The 19,748-nt window shown below is 44.9% G+C and overlaps 2 protein-coding genes across 2 annotated transcripts; both read right to left on the reverse strand.

Annotated features, from left to right (window-relative positions):
* Positions 1–126: 126 nt before the first annotated feature.
* Positions 127–5,978, reverse strand: LOC111953239 (probable cationic amino acid transporter). The gene is made up of 8 exons (XM_023972381.2): positions 5,420–5,978; positions 3,584–4,081; positions 3,232–3,468; positions 2,938–3,155; positions 2,666–2,812; positions 2,263–2,471; positions 1,350–2,164; positions 127–1,028 (listed from the first exon to the last, which is right to left on the reverse strand). The coding sequence occupies exons 2-7, from the start codon at positions 3,876–3,878 to the stop codon at positions 1,390–1,392; spliced, it is 1,881 nt and encodes a 626-aa protein (XP_023828149.2). The 5' UTR covers positions 3,879–4,081; positions 5,420–5,978; the 3' UTR covers positions 127–1,028; positions 1,350–1,389.
* A 4,186-nt stretch (positions 5,979–10,164) lies between these two features.
* Positions 10,165–13,722, reverse strand: rpl22l1 (ribosomal protein L22-like 1). Its single transcript, XM_023973291.2, has 4 exons — positions 13,205–13,722; positions 10,960–11,073; positions 10,642–10,763; positions 10,165–10,499 (listed from the first exon to the last, which is right to left on the reverse strand). The coding sequence occupies exons 1-4, from the start codon at positions 13,211–13,213 to the stop codon at positions 10,355–10,357; spliced, it is 390 nt and encodes a 129-aa protein (XP_023829059.1). The 5' UTR covers positions 13,214–13,722; the 3' UTR covers positions 10,165–10,354.
* Between the last annotated feature and the right edge of the window lie 6,026 nt (positions 13,723–19,748).

Below are 19,748 nucleotides of genomic sequence, written 5' to 3' on the forward strand. Positions count from 1 at the left end.
ATGGCTGGCCAGTCTTCATGACCTCATCCTTCTCCACCACTGGTGTTTTAGTGTTTTAGAGTTTTAGTGTTCTAGTGTTCTAGTGTTCTAGTGTAGTGAGGGAACAAATAAAGGTGTTCTCTCAGATGTATTTGTTTTATTGACAGTTTATCAGACAACAGCAAAACACAGATCACTCTTTCTGCACACATTTACACACTCTGATTCAACAATAAATACTTTCTTTTTTTGAATGATGACACTCTTAAAACAAAATAATCTTAAATATTTTCCAACCAACTCATCCATGTACAATGTCACACCAGAGGAGTCAGACTAATAGGTAGTATAAGAGCATGTTTGCTCCTGTATAATTGATTCACTCTCGGATAGATAGATTGATTTTAAACACAGCATGTTGTATGTATGTTTATAATGCAGTGTTAGACCAGGTGGAATGGTTGCCATATAGCTCACTTCTCCTGTCCTCTCAGGTCTACTCAAGTGCCTATGGTGTGGGGCTTGATGAGGGATTCAGGAGCCCTCTGCCCTTCCTCTCCTCTAGTGCCCAGTGAAACAGGAAGTAGGTGTGTTCCACTGCAGCTGTCAATCACAAGAGGAGCCCTCGGGTTCCTGGGGATCTGTGTAGCCCTGATTGGTTCTTCCCCTGGATCCCATAGAGGAGCCCTGAGGGCCGGACTGATAACCTGACTGGTTCTGGTACTGGGAGCCATCCTGGTACTGGTTGCCATCCTGGTACTGGTTGCCATCTTGATTGCCATCTTGATACTGGTTTTGGTACTGGTCACCCTCCTGATCCTGGTTCTGATCCTGGTTTTGCTGTTGGTAGTGGTAGCCCTTCTCCGCTGACCAGCCCTGGTAGCGCCCCTCTTCCTGGTTGTCCTGGGGGTCAAGGTCATTGTCAGGGGAGAAGGTGTCGTCAAGGTGGTCATCATAGCGCTGGTAGGTGCTGGCGTGAGCCTGTTCCTCTCTGGTGCTGATCTCCAAAGAGCTGTTCCATATCCCATAGCAACCGTAGATCAGTATACCTAGAGAGACAGACCATAATAATATCACATCCCATAGCAACTGTATATCAGTACACCTAGAAAGAGGATAGGGGAAGGAAAGAGAGGAGCAGATGGATGGAAAGATAAGGAGATAGAGGAGGGTAGAGGGAGAGAGGAGGGAGATATGAGGTTAGATGGAGAGAGGGGGGAGAGAGGAGGGTAGAGGGAGAGAGGGAGGTAAGAGGAGGGTAGAGGGAGAGAAGATGGTAGAGGGGGAGAGAGGAGGGTAGAGGGAGAGAGGGGGGGAGAGGAGGCTCTCTTCTCCACATGAAGGAAGTGACTAGAGACAGGGTAACTTACCCAGAGTGCACCAGACAGCGAAGCGTGCCCAGGTGAGATGCTACAGTTTCAACATCAGGTAGGAGTTTACCAAGATGGCCACTGCGGGGACAAACGGCACGCACGGCGCCATGTAGGGCAGGATCCGCCCGCTCTCAGGCTGGCGCACGATCACCACCAGTATGGTTGCTATTTTGCCTGCCAATAGTGTCGCTACGATACCTGAAACGGCCGAGCCCGCTCCGGTCCCTCGCTCCACGCCGAAGATGACAGTGGCCCAGAGGAGAAAGGAGAGGAAGAAGAGGAGGAGGGTGCAGCGTGTCACCATGCGACCGGAGGACGGGGTGGGACGGGCCGAGGCGTCAGGGATCCCCAGGCGGACACGCAGGGTGGAGTAACGACTACCTAGAACCCTCTTCAACAGCGAGGAGGGGCCGGTGTGGAAGCTGCCAGAGTCACCAGGTTCACCTGCAACACCGCTCGATTGGTAGCCGGAGCTGTCAGGGTCAAAGGTCGATGAGTCTGCTCCTCCAATCAACATCTGGTCGTCATTGGTGGGCAGAGTTCCGTCATCGCATTCCGCCATCACGCCCTCTTTTTGCCTAGGCCCCTCCTCTTCCTCCCCAGGCAGGAAGTTGTGTGTGTCTGTGTCGGGCTGGTAGCGCAGCAGCAGGACACACACACTGACCAGGGTGTAAGCCAGTAGCGTTCCTATAGACATCATCTCTATGAGATCTTGCAGGGAGACGAGGAGAGACATGAGAGCAGCCAGACAGCCAGACACCAGACACGCTACTGCTGGAGTGTGAGTGTATGGAGAGACGTTGGCCAGGAACCTGTACACACACACAGGAATAAACACACATTACTACCATTTAGTGAACATTCATCTTCATAACATTAGTCTGTGTGTGTGTGTCCATGTGCTGTTCACCTGAAGAGCAGTCCGTCTCTAGCCATAGCGTATATGACCCTGGGCATGGGGAACAGGGAGCCCATTAGACTGACAGTGAGGCCAGCTATAGACCCTACAGCCACTATGTATTTCCCCGGCAGGAACCCATGCACTGCAAACATCTCCATCAGTGGAGCTGAACCATCGATCAGGTCATAAGGAACCATCAGAGTCAGGACCACAGACACCTAGGGAGAGATACACACATTAATACCACACACACACACACACACACACACACACACACACACACACACACCACCACAACACACACACACACACACACACACACACACACACACACACACACACACACACACACACACACACGTAATAATGAAGGCAGTAATAGCAGAGAGGATGGAGATGTGTGTGTACTCACAGAGACGTATGCAGTCAGGCAGGTTATCAGACTAGCAGTAATAGCATAGGGTATAGAGGTGTTGGGACTCTTGGCTTCCTCTCCTGTTGTAGCGATGATGTCAAACCCTATGAAGGCATAGAAACAAGTGGCCGCTCCCTTCATCACCTGGTACACACACACACATCAGAGAGAGGTTAATGTGTTTGTGTGTGTGTGTCTATGTGAATGCTGGTGTGTGTGTGTGCCTGCGTATTCGTGTGTGACTTCGTTTAGCTGAGCGTATCTCTTACCCCGGACCATCCGTAGGGCAGGAAGTTTCCCGCCTCCCAGTTGTCAGCGGAGAGAAAGAAGAGTCCAGAGATGATCAGGAAGCACCACACCACCAGGTTGACCATGTTCAGAACGTTATTCAACCCTACCGAGTTACGAACCCCTAATGACACAATTACCGTGACAACCAGCGATATGGCCATGGCCAGGACGTCAGGGTACGACTCCTCCCCTTTACCTGCAGGGGGGGAGTGGAGATTATAGGCACACAAACACATACACACACATACATACACACACAGTCACTCACTCACCCAGGCCTCTGAGTGTCCCCAGGTGTGTTATCATGTAGCTTGAGATGCTGTGATTGGCCAGCGAGTCAAACATGCTGCTGAGAGCCGATGCCCCGGCTGCAGTACCAATCAGGTACTCCAGGATCAGATTCCAGCCAATGAAAAAGGCCGTACACTCCCCCACTGTGACATAGCTGTAGGTGTAGGCTGACCCAGTTGTCTTAGGGACACGCACGCCAAACTCTGCATAACATACACCTGGAAGAGAGACACATTTGACCCAGGTTAAACACACATACATGTCAAACTACTACAAACACATATATGTGTGTGTGTATGTGTGTGTGTATGTGCGTGCGTGCGTGTCTCTGACCTGACAGTATAGAAGCCACAGCAGCGATGATGAAGGACAGGATCACTCCCGGCCCCGCCATCTCCTTAGCAACCAGCCCGGCAACCACGTACATCCCTGTGCCAACGCAGCTCCCCACCCCTAGCGACACCAGGTCAGCTGTCGTCAGGACCCTAGCCAGCCCCCCTACCTCTGTGATATCGTCGCTGACCTCTGACCCCAGACCCATCCTACCCACAGGTTTGGTCCTGAGCAGGCGGGAGTACAGGCTGTACCATGCATCTCCCCAGGACACACGCCTCAGCCATTCTGCCATAGCGGTGGGAACAGGGGATGGGTGTGTGTGTGTGTGTTTCCTTCAATCTATTCCTTTATCATTATTTCCCTCTCATTTGTCTCTCTCTCTGTCTCGCTGTCTCTGTCTCTCTGTCTCTCTGTCTCGGTCTGTCTCTGTGTCAGAGAGTATCCATGCCAGCTTCAGTCCACACTGTTCTGGAGTTGGAGTTTGCTCTGAGGTCTCTGTAAAGACAGAAAAATAATGTGTTGTTGTAAATGTTAGACAGATTGACGGACAGACAGTGAGTGCTGAACACAGGTGATGCCATTAAGCCTGTAGGTAAACCTGTAGTTATGCCTGTAGGTACGCCTGTAGGTAATACTGTAGGCAAACCTGTAGTTATGCCTGTAGGTACGCCTGTAGGTAATACTGTAGGTAAACCTGTAGTTATGCCTGTAGTTTTGCCTGTAGGTACGCCTGTAGGTAATACTGTAGGTACGCCTGTAGGTAATACTGTAGGTAAACCTGTAGTTATGTCTGTAGGTACATACGCCTGTAGGTACGCCTGTAGGTAAGTACGCCTGTAGGTAAGTACGCCTGTAGGTAAGTACGCCTGTAGGTACGTACGCCTGTAGGTACGTACGCCTGTAGGTACGTACGCCTGTAGGTACGTACGCCTGTAGGTAAGTAAGCCTGTAGGTAAGTAAGCCTGTAGGTAAGTAAGCCTGTAGGTAAGTAAGCCTGTAGGTAAGTAAGCCTGTAGGTAAGTAAGCCTGTAGGTAAGTAAGCCTGTAGGTAAGTGCCTGTAGGTACGCCTGTAGGTAAAGTACGCGCCTGTAGGTAAGTAAGCCTGTAGGTAAGTAAGCCTGTAGGTAAGTAAGCCTGTTAAGTAGCTAGGTAGTAAGGCCTGTAGGTAAGTAAGCCTGTAGGTAAGTAAGCCTGTAGGTAAGTAAGCCTGTAGGTAAGTAAAGCCTGTAGGTAAGTAAGCCTGTAGGTAAGTAAGCCTGTAGGTAAGTAAGCCTGTAGGTAGGAGTGGCCCTGTAGGTAAGTAAGCCTGTAGGTACGCCTGTAGGTAAGTAAGCCTGTAGGTACGCCTGTAGGTAAGTAAGCCTGTAGGTACGCCTGTAGGTACGCCTGTAAGTAGAACACTAGAACATAAAGGCGTCACCTTTTCTCCTCTCTCACTAGAGCGAGACTCCCTCTAAAATATTCATCAGACAGCACCTGATCCCACATCACAGTGGAGAACTACACCATCTTCAGCCGACAGACAACAAACTACCCTCAGTCCATCTATAACCTACACTACTGACAGTAACATTAAGTTACTGATTTAAACAAGATGCATTTCCCTGAGGAACAAAATTATATTAGATATATGAATAAAAAAACTGGTTTGCATATGTAGGCTGCAGCTTCACAATAAAGAACCCACAGGTGACTGACGGACAGGTGACTGACGGACAAGTAACTGACGGACAGGCGACACCATAATAGACAGGTGAATAACACAGAACATCTCTAGTCTTTCAACACATATGTACACGAATGCACATACAGGACACAGAATTAACACTCACCCGTTTGGTGCTTTCCCCAGGAGAATGGGCAGATACAGAATCTTTACCTCGGTTCCATGTCTACTGCAGAGAAAGAGAGAGCAGCCAAGGCCGGACTGGGAGGAGGTGAAAGAGGAGGTCGAAGGGAGAGAAGGGGGTAAATTATTCAGTAGCCAGTCCATGTGATCAGAGTCAAGTCTATTATTCATCACCAAGGAGCCAGCCTGGGTGGTGTGTCCAGCTGTACCGTATGAAACCTGGGAATGAGCCAGGTGTGTGTTATCTATAGGGAGGAGAGACTCAGTCAGTCAATGGTTAACTACACCACTATATGCCGAGAAATGTGTTTTCTACTGGCCTCATTTAATCAACAGCCCTCTCATATTAGAACCCACAGGCCTGGATCCAGGGGATCCCAGCAGTGGATGTAGTGTTAGCAGAGACAAGAGATCTAAGACCCCTGAGAGCAGTGGATGTAGTGTTAGCAGAGACAAGAGATCTAAGACCCCTGAGGGCAGATGTTAGTTGTTAGCAGAGACAAGAGATCTAAGACCCCTGAGAGCAGTGGATGTAGTGTTAGCAGAGAGAGATCTAAGACCCCTGAGAGCAGTGGATGTAGTGTTAGCAGAACAAGAGATCTAAGACCCCTGAGAGCAGTGGTGTGAGGTGTTAGCAGAGAAAGAGATCTAAGACCCCTGAGAGCAGTGGATATAGTGTTAGCAGAGACAAGAGATCTAAGACCCCTGAGAGCAGTGGATAGTAGTGTTAGCAGAGACAAGAGATCTAAGACCCCTGAGAGCAGTGGATGTAGTGTTAGCAGAGACAAGAGATCTAAACCCCTGAGAGCAGTGGATGATAGTGTTAGCAGAGACAAGAGATCTAAGACCCCTGAGAGCAGCAGTGGATGTAGTGTTAGCAGAGACAAGAGCTCTAAGGCAGAAGATGATGGAGGAGAGGAGTTTAAGCTGGAGATGGGCTAATACTTAATCCTCCTTCTCTCTCTTCTCCAGGTTATTTTTGTGGTGTTGGCCGTTGAGGGCTGGGGGTACAATGGTTTAGGATCAATGGGTGCTGGGTATAATGGGTTTAGGATCATGTGGGCTGGGGTACAATGGGTTTAGGATCATGTGGGCTGGGGAGTTATAATGGGTTTAGGATCATGTGGGCTGGGTGACAATGGTTTAGGATCATGTGGGCTGGGTAAAGTTTTAGATCATGTGGGGGGGTATAATGGGTTTAGGATCATGTGGGCTGGGGTATAAATGGGTTTAGGATCATGTGGGCTTGGGTATAAGGGTTTAGGATCATGTGGGCTGGGGTATAACGGGTTTAGGATCATGTGGGCTGGGGCTGGGGTATAATGGGTTTAGGATCATGTGGGCTGGGGTATAAGGTTTAGATCATTGGGCTGGGTATATGGGTTTAGGATCATGTGGGCTGGGGTATTAACGGGTTGGTAGGATCATTGTGGGCTGGGGTATAATGGGTTTAGGATCATGTGGGCTGGGTATACAATGGGTTTAGGATCATGTGGGCTGGGGTATAATGGTTGATCATGTGGGCTGGGGTGTAAATGGGTTTAGGATCATGTGGGCTGGGTAATGGGTTTAGATCATGTGCTGGGTATCAATGGGTTTAAGATCATGTGGGCTGGTATATGGTTTAGGATTGTGGCTGGGTACAATGGGTTTAAGGATCATGTGGCTGGGGTATAACGGGTTTAGGATCATGTTGGGGCCTGGGGTTATAACGGTGATGATCAGTGGCTGGGTATAACTGGGTTTAGGATCATGTGGGCTGGGGTATACATGGGTTAGGATCATGTGGGCTGGGGTACAATGGTTAGGATCATGTGGGCTGGGGTAGGGTAGAATGGTTTAGGATCATGTTGGCTGGGGTATAATGGTTTAGGATCATGTGGGCTGGGGTATATGGGTTTAGGATCATGTGGCTGGGGTATAACGGGTTAGGATATGTGGGCTGGGGTATAACGGGTTAGGATCATGTGGGCTGGGGTATAATGGTTTAGGATCATGTGGGCTGGGTGGTTAGGGGTTATAGATCATGTGGGCTGGGGTATAATGGGTTAGGATATGTGGGCTGGGGTTAACGGGTGGTTAGGATCATTGTGGGCTGGGGTATAAGGGTTTAGGTCAATGTGGGCTGGGGTTATAAATGGGCTTAGGATCATGTGGGCTGGGGTATAATGGTTTAGATCATGTGGGCTGGGGGTAAATGGGTTTAGGATCATGTGGGCTGGGGTTAAATCGGGTTAAGGATCATGTGGGCTGGTATAAGGGTTTAGGATCATGTGGGCTGGGGGTAAATGGGTTTAAGATCATGTGGGCTGGGGTATAACGGTTTAGGATCATGTGGCTGGGGTATAATGGGTTTAGGATCATTGGCTGGGGGTTATAACGGTTTAGGATCATGTGGCTGGGGATAAGGGTTTAGGATCAATGTGGGCTGGGGTATAACGGGTTTAGGATCATGGGGGCTGTGGGTTATAATGGGTTTAGGATCATTGTGGCTGGGGGTATAATGGGTTTAGGATCATGTGGGCTGGGGTATAATGGGTTTAGGATCATGTGGGCTGGGGATAATGGGTTTAGATCATGTGGCTGGGTATAACGGGTTTAGGATCATGTGTGGCTGGAGGAGTATAGGGTTTAGTCATGTGAGGCTGGGGTATAATGGGTTTAAGGATCATGTGGCTGGTGTATAAATGGGTTTTAGATCATGTGGGGCTGGGGTATTAGGGTTTAGATCATGTGGGCGGGGTATAAGGTTTAGGATCATGTGGCTGGGTATAATGGGTTTAGATCATTGGGCTGGGTAATGGGTTTAGGATCATGTGGGCTGTGGTATAATGGTTTAGGTTAAATCATGTGGGCTGGGTATAATGGGTTTAGATCATGTGCGGCTGGCGGGGTATAATGGGTTTAGGATCATGTGGGCTGGGTATAATGGGTTTAAGAATCATGTGGGGGATATAATGGGTTTAATCATGTGGCTGGGTACAATTGGATTTGGTAATAGATCATGTGGCTGGGGTATAACGGGTTTAGGATCATGTGGGCTGGAAGGTTATAACGGTTTAGGATCATGTGGCTGGGGGTATAATCGGGTTTAAATCATGTGGGCTGGGGTAACGGTTTTAGGATCATGTGGCTGGGTATAACGGGTTTAGGATCAATCTGGGCTGGGGTGTAAATGGGTTAGGATCATGTGGGCTGGGGTATAAGGGTTTAGGATCATGTGGGCTGGGTATAACGGTTTAGGATCATGTGGTGCTGGGGATAAATGCGTTTAAGAGCATCATGTTGGGCTGGGGTATAACGGGTTTAGGATCATGTGGGCTGGGTATAATAGGTTTAGGATTCAATGTGCTGGGGTATAACGGGTGTTAGGATCATGTGGGCTGGGGTATAACGGGTTTAGGATCATGTGGGCTGGGGTATAGGGCTAGGTATGGTCTGAGGACAGTTTTATAGCTACTGTGCTGTCCAGTATTGTATCTATGCTGTAATCTGCTCATCTGAAGAACAGATCAGGTTACCTACCTGCAGCCTGACTAATCAGTCTCAGGGCTAATAACATACACAGTTCCCTGCAATATAAAGCAGACACACAGACATGGACAAAGACAGGAAAACACAGTTATTCCAATTATTATCCACACAACTATGCAGTTGCATGGTCATTCAGGGTGAAATGGGCACTGGGCATTCCTAAGGCAGTGTGTTTTATCCACTGCAGATGAGAGCTGATCAGAGAGTGAGAACAAACCCAGAGACACCCATGCATCCACACACACTCAAGACACACCTAACAAACCAGGGGTGCTTCCAGTTCGTTTGAACGTTTGCTACGTTGAGGAACGGTTTGTACTGAAGGACACTCACACCACACCCACAGATGAAAGGGAAAACATCACTCTACTCCTGGAAATATAAAACATTCACTAGCATTCTGACATCGGCCAAGGTAGAAGATTGTATAACATAAGATTAAGGAAACTCAAACTAGGCAGACAATAACGGAGTAAAAACTACCTGCGGTTGGTTCCGACACCGTCTCAGCTGGTTCCGACATACCTCATACAGACTACTGCTACCAAAACGTTACACATTAATAAACGGTTAGTTGGTCAGAAAGACTTGTTTGGATTATAGTGAACTGAAGGCTGCAGAGACTATTTTTTTAACCTTTATTTAACTAGGCAAGTCAGTTATGAACAAATTCTTATTTACAATGACAGCCTACTGGGAAACAATGGGTTAACTGCCTTGTTCAGGGGGAGAACGACAGATTTTTACCTTGTCAGCTCGGGGATTCGATCCAGCAACCTTTAGGTTACTGGCCCAACGCTCTAACCAGTAGGCTACCTGCCACCTGGGGTATCTACACTGGAGGTGGGGTATAGTAAAGATCATATAGGAGTAGTGTTCATGCTCTGGTTACAGGATGGTAATCCCGTACTCCATATTCTAAGAGCAGTGCATCGTTGAGGTTATTTATTTTATATTCTAAAAAAAAAACTTCCGGTTTAGCCAGCATTGCTGTTAGCAGTGCTGATTTGCACACTCTATAACAATACAACAGGACACAGTAACACTCAGCCCCTGGTGACATCATGTGGACATACTGGGAATTACACCTGTGATGGTCATTTGAGAAGTTCTGTGCCAATTATTCCGCACTGAAACTCATACTTCATTGAAAGTCATGCACCAACAAAAAAAACAAGCAGAACACACCAGGGCTGTTTTGTTGATCTCATTTATTATCCTATCAAGACTCCAGCTCATGACGAAACACTCTGAAGTTTGCAGTCCATCCACTGAAAATGGAAAGGTCTCTCACAAACGGCTTTCCCTCACACGCATGTGACACGTGTGTGGGACCGGCCAGTGTCCAGTCCTACATGCTGGGGCAGGTGTGCGGAGCTTGGTTCTACTCGTCATTGTCGGACTCCTCCTCTTCCTGGCTGATCTGGAAGTATCTCAGCTCGTAGGTCTCCTTGTCTGACGCCACGACTCTCAACCAATCACGGAGGTTGTTCTTCTTCAGGTACTTCTTGGTCAGGTATTTCAGGTACCTGTGGACCAATGGGAGAGGATAATGAGTTTGACGTCAAAGGGGAGAAGAACACTTCAGACCTGTCCTAAAGGGTGTTTCTCAAACATACTCCTGGTTAACAAGGCATGCTGAGTAGTAGACTACGGACACCAACAGCCCACCTCTTAGAGAACTGCTTCTGTGATGTGACGTTGATCTTGTTCTTCAGGCGGGCGATCTCGATTACATTAGCCAGATTTCCTGTCTTGCCATTGACCTTTACCCTCTCTTTGAGGAATGTTTCCTGTTGGACAGAGCACAGTGACACTAGGGAAGAGAACCCTAGGGTTTGAGCTAGGGAATGGAACCCTAGTCCACACACACAGAGTTAGGCAAACACAACACAATAATAAAGTATAATATCCCTAGCCTGCTTAATGATGAGGAGGAGCGTTGGCGGTAGCTCGGTGGTGTCAGGCGAAGCAGGGCCGGTAACTTACGAAGTTGGCCGAGTCCAGAATTCCGTCCTCCACAGGGTGGGTTAGGTCCAGGGTGAACTTCCAGGACACCCCCCTCTTGGTCCTCTTGACCACAGTCTGTTTCTTCTGCTTTAGCTAGGGAAAACAACCATGGCATTCAGATCATAGAAATATAAACGACAGGAATGATTCTGATCACCATGATAGGCATTCCTCAATCTAATGTTCCTCCTGATTCTAAACCATGGCTCTCAGAGGATAGAATAGGGATTAAGCCAACATGATTCAGCTTTCCTCAGACTAGAGTAGTGTAATACAGGGGTGTCAAACTCATTCCATAGAGGGCCTAGTGTCTGCTGATTTTGGGGTTTTCATTTCAATTAAGACCAAGACACCCAGGTAAAGGGGAGCTCCTTACTAATTGATGACCTTAATTCACCTTAAGTACAAGGGAGGAGCAAAATCCTGCAGACACTCGCCCCTCCGTGGAATGAGAATGAGCAAATTCCCCTTTATTATACGGCACAGTGGATCTAATTCACACTGACCCTCAATCCAAAGTTAGATCAAATGTATTTATGCCATTGCAAGTGAAAAGAGGATGCCAAATGTATACTTATAAAGTAAACAAATATTTTAAATTGGGAAAACCTCCTGAATCTATGCTCGGAAATTACTTTAGAGCAGCGTTTCTCAAACTCGGTGCTGGGGAGGACCGAGGGCTGCACATTTTGGTTTTAGCCCTAGCACTACACAGCTGATTCAAATAATCAAAACGTGACAAAACTTGACGTTAATAAAACCTCCCAGGAAAACCGTCTCAGAACCTGCCTGCAACCTAAAAATGTACATTCCCTAAACTGGCTAAATTTTCACTTCCGTTAACCGAACATGTAAAAAAAACTATTTTAAACGGTCAGGAAACGTATGGCTTTGTTCCCAGAACCAATGGGAAACCAAAAACGTATGTTCCCACAACTTTCAAGGAAACAAATGTGCTAGCTGGGAAGGGTTTGGAACAACACCCTGGTAATTTGACTGGTAAAGTCAAGGGTATGCTCAAAATGGCTGTCAGTCCTGACTTGAATGGCATTTTTGTTCGGCGGTTTGTACTTCTCATTACACTGTCAGTGAACAGATCAAGACCTTTCAAAATACAATCGTGGGAAATATGTTTGGAAAGCAAATTACAACTGCTGAAAGACTAATTTGCCAGTTGAAGTTACTTTCCCCCCCCCCCAACTGACGAACAGCACTGCTTTTTTAAAGTAGCTCAGGCCTATCTTGAGACCATCACTGGTATGGTGAGAAGGCTACGCATATTCATGCTATCTTCATTGGGGGAGTCAATACCACTGGAAAGTTGATTTAGTAGCCTATAATATTTATTTCCTCCTAATGTTGTACTTTTAAACAACTCTGAGCCAATTGTGTGCATCCCTATTGGACTCCCAATCACAGCCGGATGTGATGCAGCCTGGATTCGAACCAGGTACTGCAGTGACGCCTCTTGCACTGAGATTAAGTGCCTTAGACCGCTGTGCCACTCGAGAGCCCAATTTGTGTCTCCCTTTTTATTGGCCCTGGGCCAGGTCAAGACCATGGCCCAGATTCCCAAAAGCATTTTATGGCTACATTTTAAGATTAAAATGATAAAATCCTATGGTTCAAACAATTCATTTAGCCTAAAATGCTTTTGGTAATCTGGGCCTAGGTAGTTTCTGTTTGAGTGTCAGATTAGCCACTCGTGTAGTATAAAATAGTCTCCTGTCATGTAGGCCTAAATGAATTAGAATTGCTTGAAATGAGTTTTTAAAAAGGCCAAATTCGTCTGGACTGTGCTCAGATGAAGCCCCATTTGTTTAAATAAAAAAAAAAAAAAAAAACGCTTGATGACACTGTATACCACTCGGCAAATCCGGTGATTAGAAATATTATATCACTTATCAGCACCCCCAACTCAAAACATCTTCACGCAGCTGTGCCTGTGTAGTGCTAAGCCAAAACGTGCACCCCTTTGGGGTCCCCAAGACAGAGTTTGGCAAACGCTGATTTACAGTAATGATCATTTTGAAACTGAACACGTGTACTGCTAGCTAGCTAACCTTATGCAAGCCTAGCTAGCTTAGCCTTGCTGCCTAATGAATGGCGAGTAGTCGCTTGCTTTATTTAATCACATAACCCCAGAAATACATATTGATGTATAATGTAAAAGTGAAATTAACAATGATAAGAAGGGTTTTTCTGTCGAGCTCTTTTCACGTACCGGTGCCATCTTGGGTGTGCGGAGTAGAAAGGAAGTTGCGTTAGTCGGGCGCGGTGGTCGTAAACGTCGTTACGTGAGCCCTTTGCCTAATATGGTCATTGTTCAGGAATGGCATTTCAAATTGGAATTTGGGATATTCTACTGTAGACTGCAGTACACTGATGAATTAAATGAAGGAAATACTATTCCCATACTTTCAATAAATAAATCACTGGTGGTATATAGTTGTGAAATGAACTATTTTTCTGTAATTTGCCTTTGAATGCTGTTTAAAAAAACATTTTTTTTTAAACTTTGCTTTGTATATCTTACGATAAATCTACTTTACTGCTATATTAGTTTGAAAAAATGGAGGGCTTCATTGGTTATTATTGGTTGTTCTTATGTTGATCCACGCCAAAGGCCATGTCGGTCCAAAGAGCAGCCAGACAGCACCCAGCCAGACCCAGCATGAGAGAGTGGTCAATCATTGACAGGTAGAAAAGCAGGGTCGTTGATTTACTGATGTAATAGGTCTGTATTGTTGCTAATATGCTTACTGAGTAGCCTGACCACAAGCATGCATGAGTGACCAACACGCTCACACACCTTATTTGATCTTTCTTTTATCCAAGTCTTCTATATAGTGCCTATAGAAAGTCTACCAACCGTTTAACTTTTTCACGTTGTTGCCTTACAAAGTGGGATAGAAATGTAAAGGGGCACTCGGCAGTAGAAACAATAACAGAGGCCTCCCCACCCCTGGTTCGGTAAAAAGATGAGGGATAGGGCTGGAGAAATGTATTCACTCTCAAATTCCTATACAGAGCTATGGATGCAAGGATTGACCGGCCATGATATCAACATGATAGTTTTAACCATGTTGAGGCTATATAGTTTGTTTACATTTTCTTTGTTTACAAACATTTGCGTAAAACAAGCTTATATTTTGGGTTCTGATGGGGCATGACAGTTGAACTATGCACAAGGCATATATTCTTAAAGAATCAATGGGAACATATAATTAATTTATAAGTCAAATTGATGTCGGAACCGCTGATTGACCCTTTAATTGCATTTTGATGTCATTGATCAACACAAAATACTCCATAATGTCAAAGTGAAAAGAACATTTTTACAATTGTTTACATATGAACACAAATTGTATAACTAAAATAGCCGTTGCTTAAGTATTCACCCACTTTTAGACAAGACTAAAATTAGTTCAGAAGTAAAATTTGGCTTAACAAATCACATAATCTGTGTAGAATAATAGGGGTTGACATGATTTTTGAATGACTACACCTTCCTCTGTCCCCCATACGTACATCTGTAAGGTCCCTCAGTCAAGTACCGAATTAGAACAATAACAAATCAGACATTGAATATCTCTTTAAGCATGGTCAAGTTAATAATTAATTTATTAAACTACCCAGACACATCAAAGATGCAGTCATCCTTCTGAACTGAGCTGCAGGACAGGAAGGAAAACTGGTTAGGGATGTCACCATGATGCCATTGGTGACTTTAAAACCGCTAGAGTTCAATGGCTGTGATTGGAGAATTGAAGATGGATCAACAACATTGTAGTGACTCAAAAATAATGAGTGAAAAGAATAATGCAAATATACTGAATTAAAATGGGCATATGTATGCAACAAGGCACTAAAATAATACTGCAAAATACAGGACTGCAACTTTCCCTGGGACGGGGGGACAAAAAGTATTTATTCCCAGTGCTGACTTAATGTAACTCATGTAATGTAAGCTAATGCATTACATGTTTCATCCCTTCTCGACTGAAGTTACATTACATTACATTTAAGTCATTTAGCAGACGCTCTTATCTGAAGTGAATGAACTAGCTAGCTAGTAGCTACCACAGCCAGTTCATCTCTAGCAATCTGTCAGTAGCACTATTTAACAGCTGTAGTGTGTCTGGAAATGGTTTGTAGTCTTTGTTTTGTCTCATTTCAACAGAAGTAAATTAACACGGCTAGTTTTCACCAGTTGATGTACCATTTTGAGTTAGAGAAAAGTTGGATAATGTTAGCTAGCTCGCTCACTGACTTTAGCTATTATTTTTGCCTCAATCACACTAGACCCGAATCAAATGATGAAACCAGCAGCCAATTGAATACTGATATTCTGACGTTTTTTGAAAGTGCAATGCCAGTTTTTATTAGTCAGTATAGCAATCTAATGTTATTGAGCTGTCCGTTTCCCTAGCTAATTCCCTACTTTTTCCATACTGACACGGTATAACAGCTGTATAGGCTTCACTGTCATGGTGCAGTCAGTACACAACACTATGGTCATCATGTCTTAGCAGGATCAGATGGTGACAGGTGTCCCAGCAGGGTAAGACAGCCAGGGAAGACCAGTTTAGAGTTCAGGTGAATTTTTATATTATATCAACCAGTGAATAGATAAAGTTTCATCTTAAATTGCTGGTAATTTCCATGATACAACTATTGATTCTAGTATTGGATGATATAATGTAGAAATGTACATCAAGGTAACTCTTTGTCATGCCTCATCTGAGCAGGATCAGATGGTGACAGGGGTCTCAGCCGGGGAAGACCAGTCTGTGATGGTGCTGAGGTTATCTTTTGCCGATGCAACACTATTCTCTATGTAGCAAACACTGGACAAGACAGAAGCTTCAAAGATTAACTATTTTAAGGCAGTCTGACAAACCTCTACAGTTGATTTCCAAACTGTATCAAGGGTTGATAGAGGCTTTTCCCGATAAAACAAACTGTGAGGAAGAACTGATGATGAATGGGCATTCTAACATATCTGTATCCAGTCATGTTCATATAATCAGACATAAATGAGTGGTTTAAGACCATCCATAGAACATACTATAAGCCAGTGAAACTGAATATCATCACTCAGAAATGTCATTCCTCTGCTAGAAGTGTAAAACACAAAAGGGGACATATTTGCATATGTTATGCTCTTGTGAAGGCTAATACATTCTGACAAATAATGTTATATTATCTCAGCACGTCTACAGATTCTCCCTGTCTTTGCTTGCTTGAAAATGTTGATACTGGAGACTGTTATCAGAAGAAACTTTGTAACCTACCATTTATAGCAGCTATGAAATGGGGTGCCATTAATTGAAAGGTTGGCCATCCTCCCACAATGTCAAGTTATGTATCACTAGATTTGATTTATTACCAGATTTAAGGGTAACCTGGGTAACTTTCATATAGTCTGGATGCCTTATATGGAATACTGTATGACAAAAGGAGTCTATATTGAAAACATGCCCACGTCAGCAAAGATGCTTATACTGCACAAAAATATAAATGCAACATGTAAAGTGCTGGTCCCATGTTTCATGAGCTGAAATAAAAGATACAATAAATGTTCCATACACACAAAAAGCTTCTTTCTCTCAAATGCTGTGCACAAATTTGTTTACATCCATGTTAGTGAGCATTTCTCATTTGCCAAAATAATCCATCCACCTGACAGGTGGCATATCAAAAAGCTGATTAAACAGCATGGTCATTACACAGGTGCACCTTGTGCTGGGTACAATAAAAGGCCACTCTAAAATGTGCAGTTTTGTCACAACACAGCGCCACAGATATCTTAAGTTTTGAGGGGGAGTACAATTGGCAAAACTAATTCTGATTGGCTGGGCCTGGCTCACAAGTGGGTGGGCCTATCCCATGGCACTTATCGTAAGAGTAGGGGTGTTAACCCCGGTGTCCTGGCTAAAATCCCAATCTGGCCCTCATGCCATCATGGCCACTTAATCATCCCCAGCCTCCAATTAGCTCATTCATCCCCCTCCTCTCCCTTGTAACTATTCCCCAGGTTGTTGCTGTAAATGATGTGTTCTCAGTCAATTTACTTGGTAAAATAAGGGTAATAAATAAATAGTTCAAGTTACATTTGCCGCTAGTCTGAATCTGTGCTTGACAGTAGGCTGTTCGAGATTGCAGATTTAAAATTTGCCAACCTGAATGGCATGATGCGCTGTGCCAAGTTGTTAAATTAGGGTTTGTTAGGTCATGAAAAGGAAAACATTAGTTTCATAATTGTTAATGTAATTCATGAAAGCACACTTATATGATCAATAAAAAAGACATCAGCCATTATCGGAAAGACCCTTCAGTGCATGTCTGTGTGTGTGCCAGTGGGCGGTTGCCCAAGGTGAGAGGACATTTCAGCAGCAGATGTAAAAGAATCCCAAACTAGATCACCAATTCCAAACATAACTTGTAGCAGTTATAGTTAACTAGGGAGATAACTAAGGACTAATTTCTCTGTGCCTTTCCACCGGCACTGTAGAGCCTAAATAAATCTGCACGTTGGAAAATGGGGATTCCCCTCTATTAAACAGTAGCCATTTAATTGCGACATATTCTAATAGCCTAATTGACAACTTGCTGTGCATAGATCACCCCTGAAACATTCATATTCTAGGCTTATATGATAACACGTCTAGTTGTACCTTGCTTTGAAGTGACCTACCTTATCCATTTGATCCCTGATTTATTGAATGAGGGAATCATTTTGTAAAGACAAAAGTATTTGGTTGGAATATTTTACATCAAGGGTGGCAAACCATCCTCCAGGTTAGCTACAGGGTGTGCAGGCTTTTGTTCCAGCCCTGGTCTAACCATTGTAGCCTAAACATCAGTTGCTCAACAGGACCTTGATAAGCAGACGTGGGTGTTTCAGGGCTGAATCAAAAGCCAAACCTGCACACACAGAAGTTCTCCAGATGGAGGGTTGGCAACATGTGACTAACAGTGCAGTTCTATGTGGGGGTCTTATTGCCTTGATCAAGGCACAATGGCAGGAGGTGGTAGGTCTACATGGGATCAGACACAGCAGCTTTTCAGTGTCAATAATGCTTGACTTTTTTCATGTAGGCTATAATAAGTCATGTTCATTATGGAAAATGTGTATAAACTATTAAGTCTCCATACCATATTATATAATTTGTGAATTTCGGTGAACATAGTCTAATGGACCGAATTGGAAGACAGCTCCTGCATTTATCTGTCAATCACTGGGTAAACCGTTTGGACGCTGCCGGCGTTTGTGAAAAGACAGATTTTTGGGATGTCTCATGGCCTGACAGATACGGAAGGTCACCATTGGCGAGACGCAGTCCATGCAACAAAAAAAATCTCTTTAGTTTAGACAGATTGTGATCGGGACTTTTGTATTAACTCTAGGCGGTTAAGTTTGAAATTTTCTTCCACTTTAACATTGTTTTTTGTAGATTATTGACAATGACAATTAAAATACATTTTAATCCCACTTAAAAGTACAAACAATTTACAATTTACATACACAAACGACTACATCTCCTCTGCCCAGACCAACACGCTCACACCCCCGTCCCTAATGTCTGCACCATTTTCTCTCTCTGTAACACATTCACTTTCAATATTTAAATCATTTGTTTTTTTCCCACTCCATTGTGTTGATGACATAGCCGTGGACATCACAAAGTGAATGCACTGGGTCTTTTCTACTCTGTATTAGAGGACCGATACAGCCGGCGGCAGCCCGTTCGTTCCATTTCATCCCAAAGGAGTTGGGTTAACTGAACTCGCTGTCATGTTCCAGGCGATGTTATTCCACTCAGTTGTCCAGTGTTGGTGATGGCATACCCACTTGAGCAGATTCTTGTTTTTAGCTGATAGCAGTGGAACCCTGTAGGCTTGTCTGTTGTAATATCCCACCCGTGAAAAGGATCAACAAGTTGTGCGTTTCGAGATGACGTTCTGCACAACACTGTTGTACTGCGCAGTTATGTTTGTCGGCCGCTTGTTTGCCCATTCTATTATATAGAACAGTAATTGAATGCCTTGATGCCTGCCTGCTTTATATAGCAAGCCATGGCCACATGACTCATTGTAGGAGTGATCCATTTTCATGAACAGGGTGGTGTACTTAATAAACTGGCCGAGTGTTTGTACTAGTTTAGTGTTAAGGCTGATCCGACTCATTGTCCTGGTTTCTGAGAACCTTGATGACACACACTCAAGCATGCAGATGAGTTGTGTATGAGATATGGATTGTTGTGTGAAGAGAATGGTGTCTTCACACTGCAGTGTCAGGCATTCAGGCAGGGTGTGGCTCTAGCTGCCATAGGCCTTCATCTTGGCTCAAACCCAGCCAGTTTCACTTAGTCATTCAACCTCAGCTGAGCCCTGAACACTGGTGATATCTGCAGTGCTTTGCTACTGCAGCTTGCCGTGTACTCCCAGTTTGGGCATGAGACTGGAAGGACAGGAAGCAGTGGAGTGAGTGTACTTCACTGGGTATCGGGGCCAGATTATCAAAAGTTATTGGGATAGGATGCATAGAACTAGAATGACTAGAACGGGCATCCCCATTCAAGTCAATGAGTCGTCCTTTCTATTCATTCCATTACTATTAATTTAATCCTATAAGAACTTGTGAAGTACAGCCTGGGTTTTATACCTGTTTAAGTGCTTCAAGACTGCTGTAGCGAACTGCCCTTAAGACTGGGAGTGAAGAACTGATGATGAGCAACTCAATAGTGCAGAGGCTTCATCTC

Source organism: Salvelinus sp. IW2-2015, linkage group LG27 (assembly GCF_002910315.2).
Source record: "Salvelinus sp. IW2-2015 linkage group LG27, ASM291031v2, whole genome shotgun sequence".
NCBI classification, from domain to species: Eukaryota; Metazoa; Chordata; class Actinopteri; order Salmoniformes; family Salmonidae; genus Salvelinus; species Salvelinus sp. IW2-2015.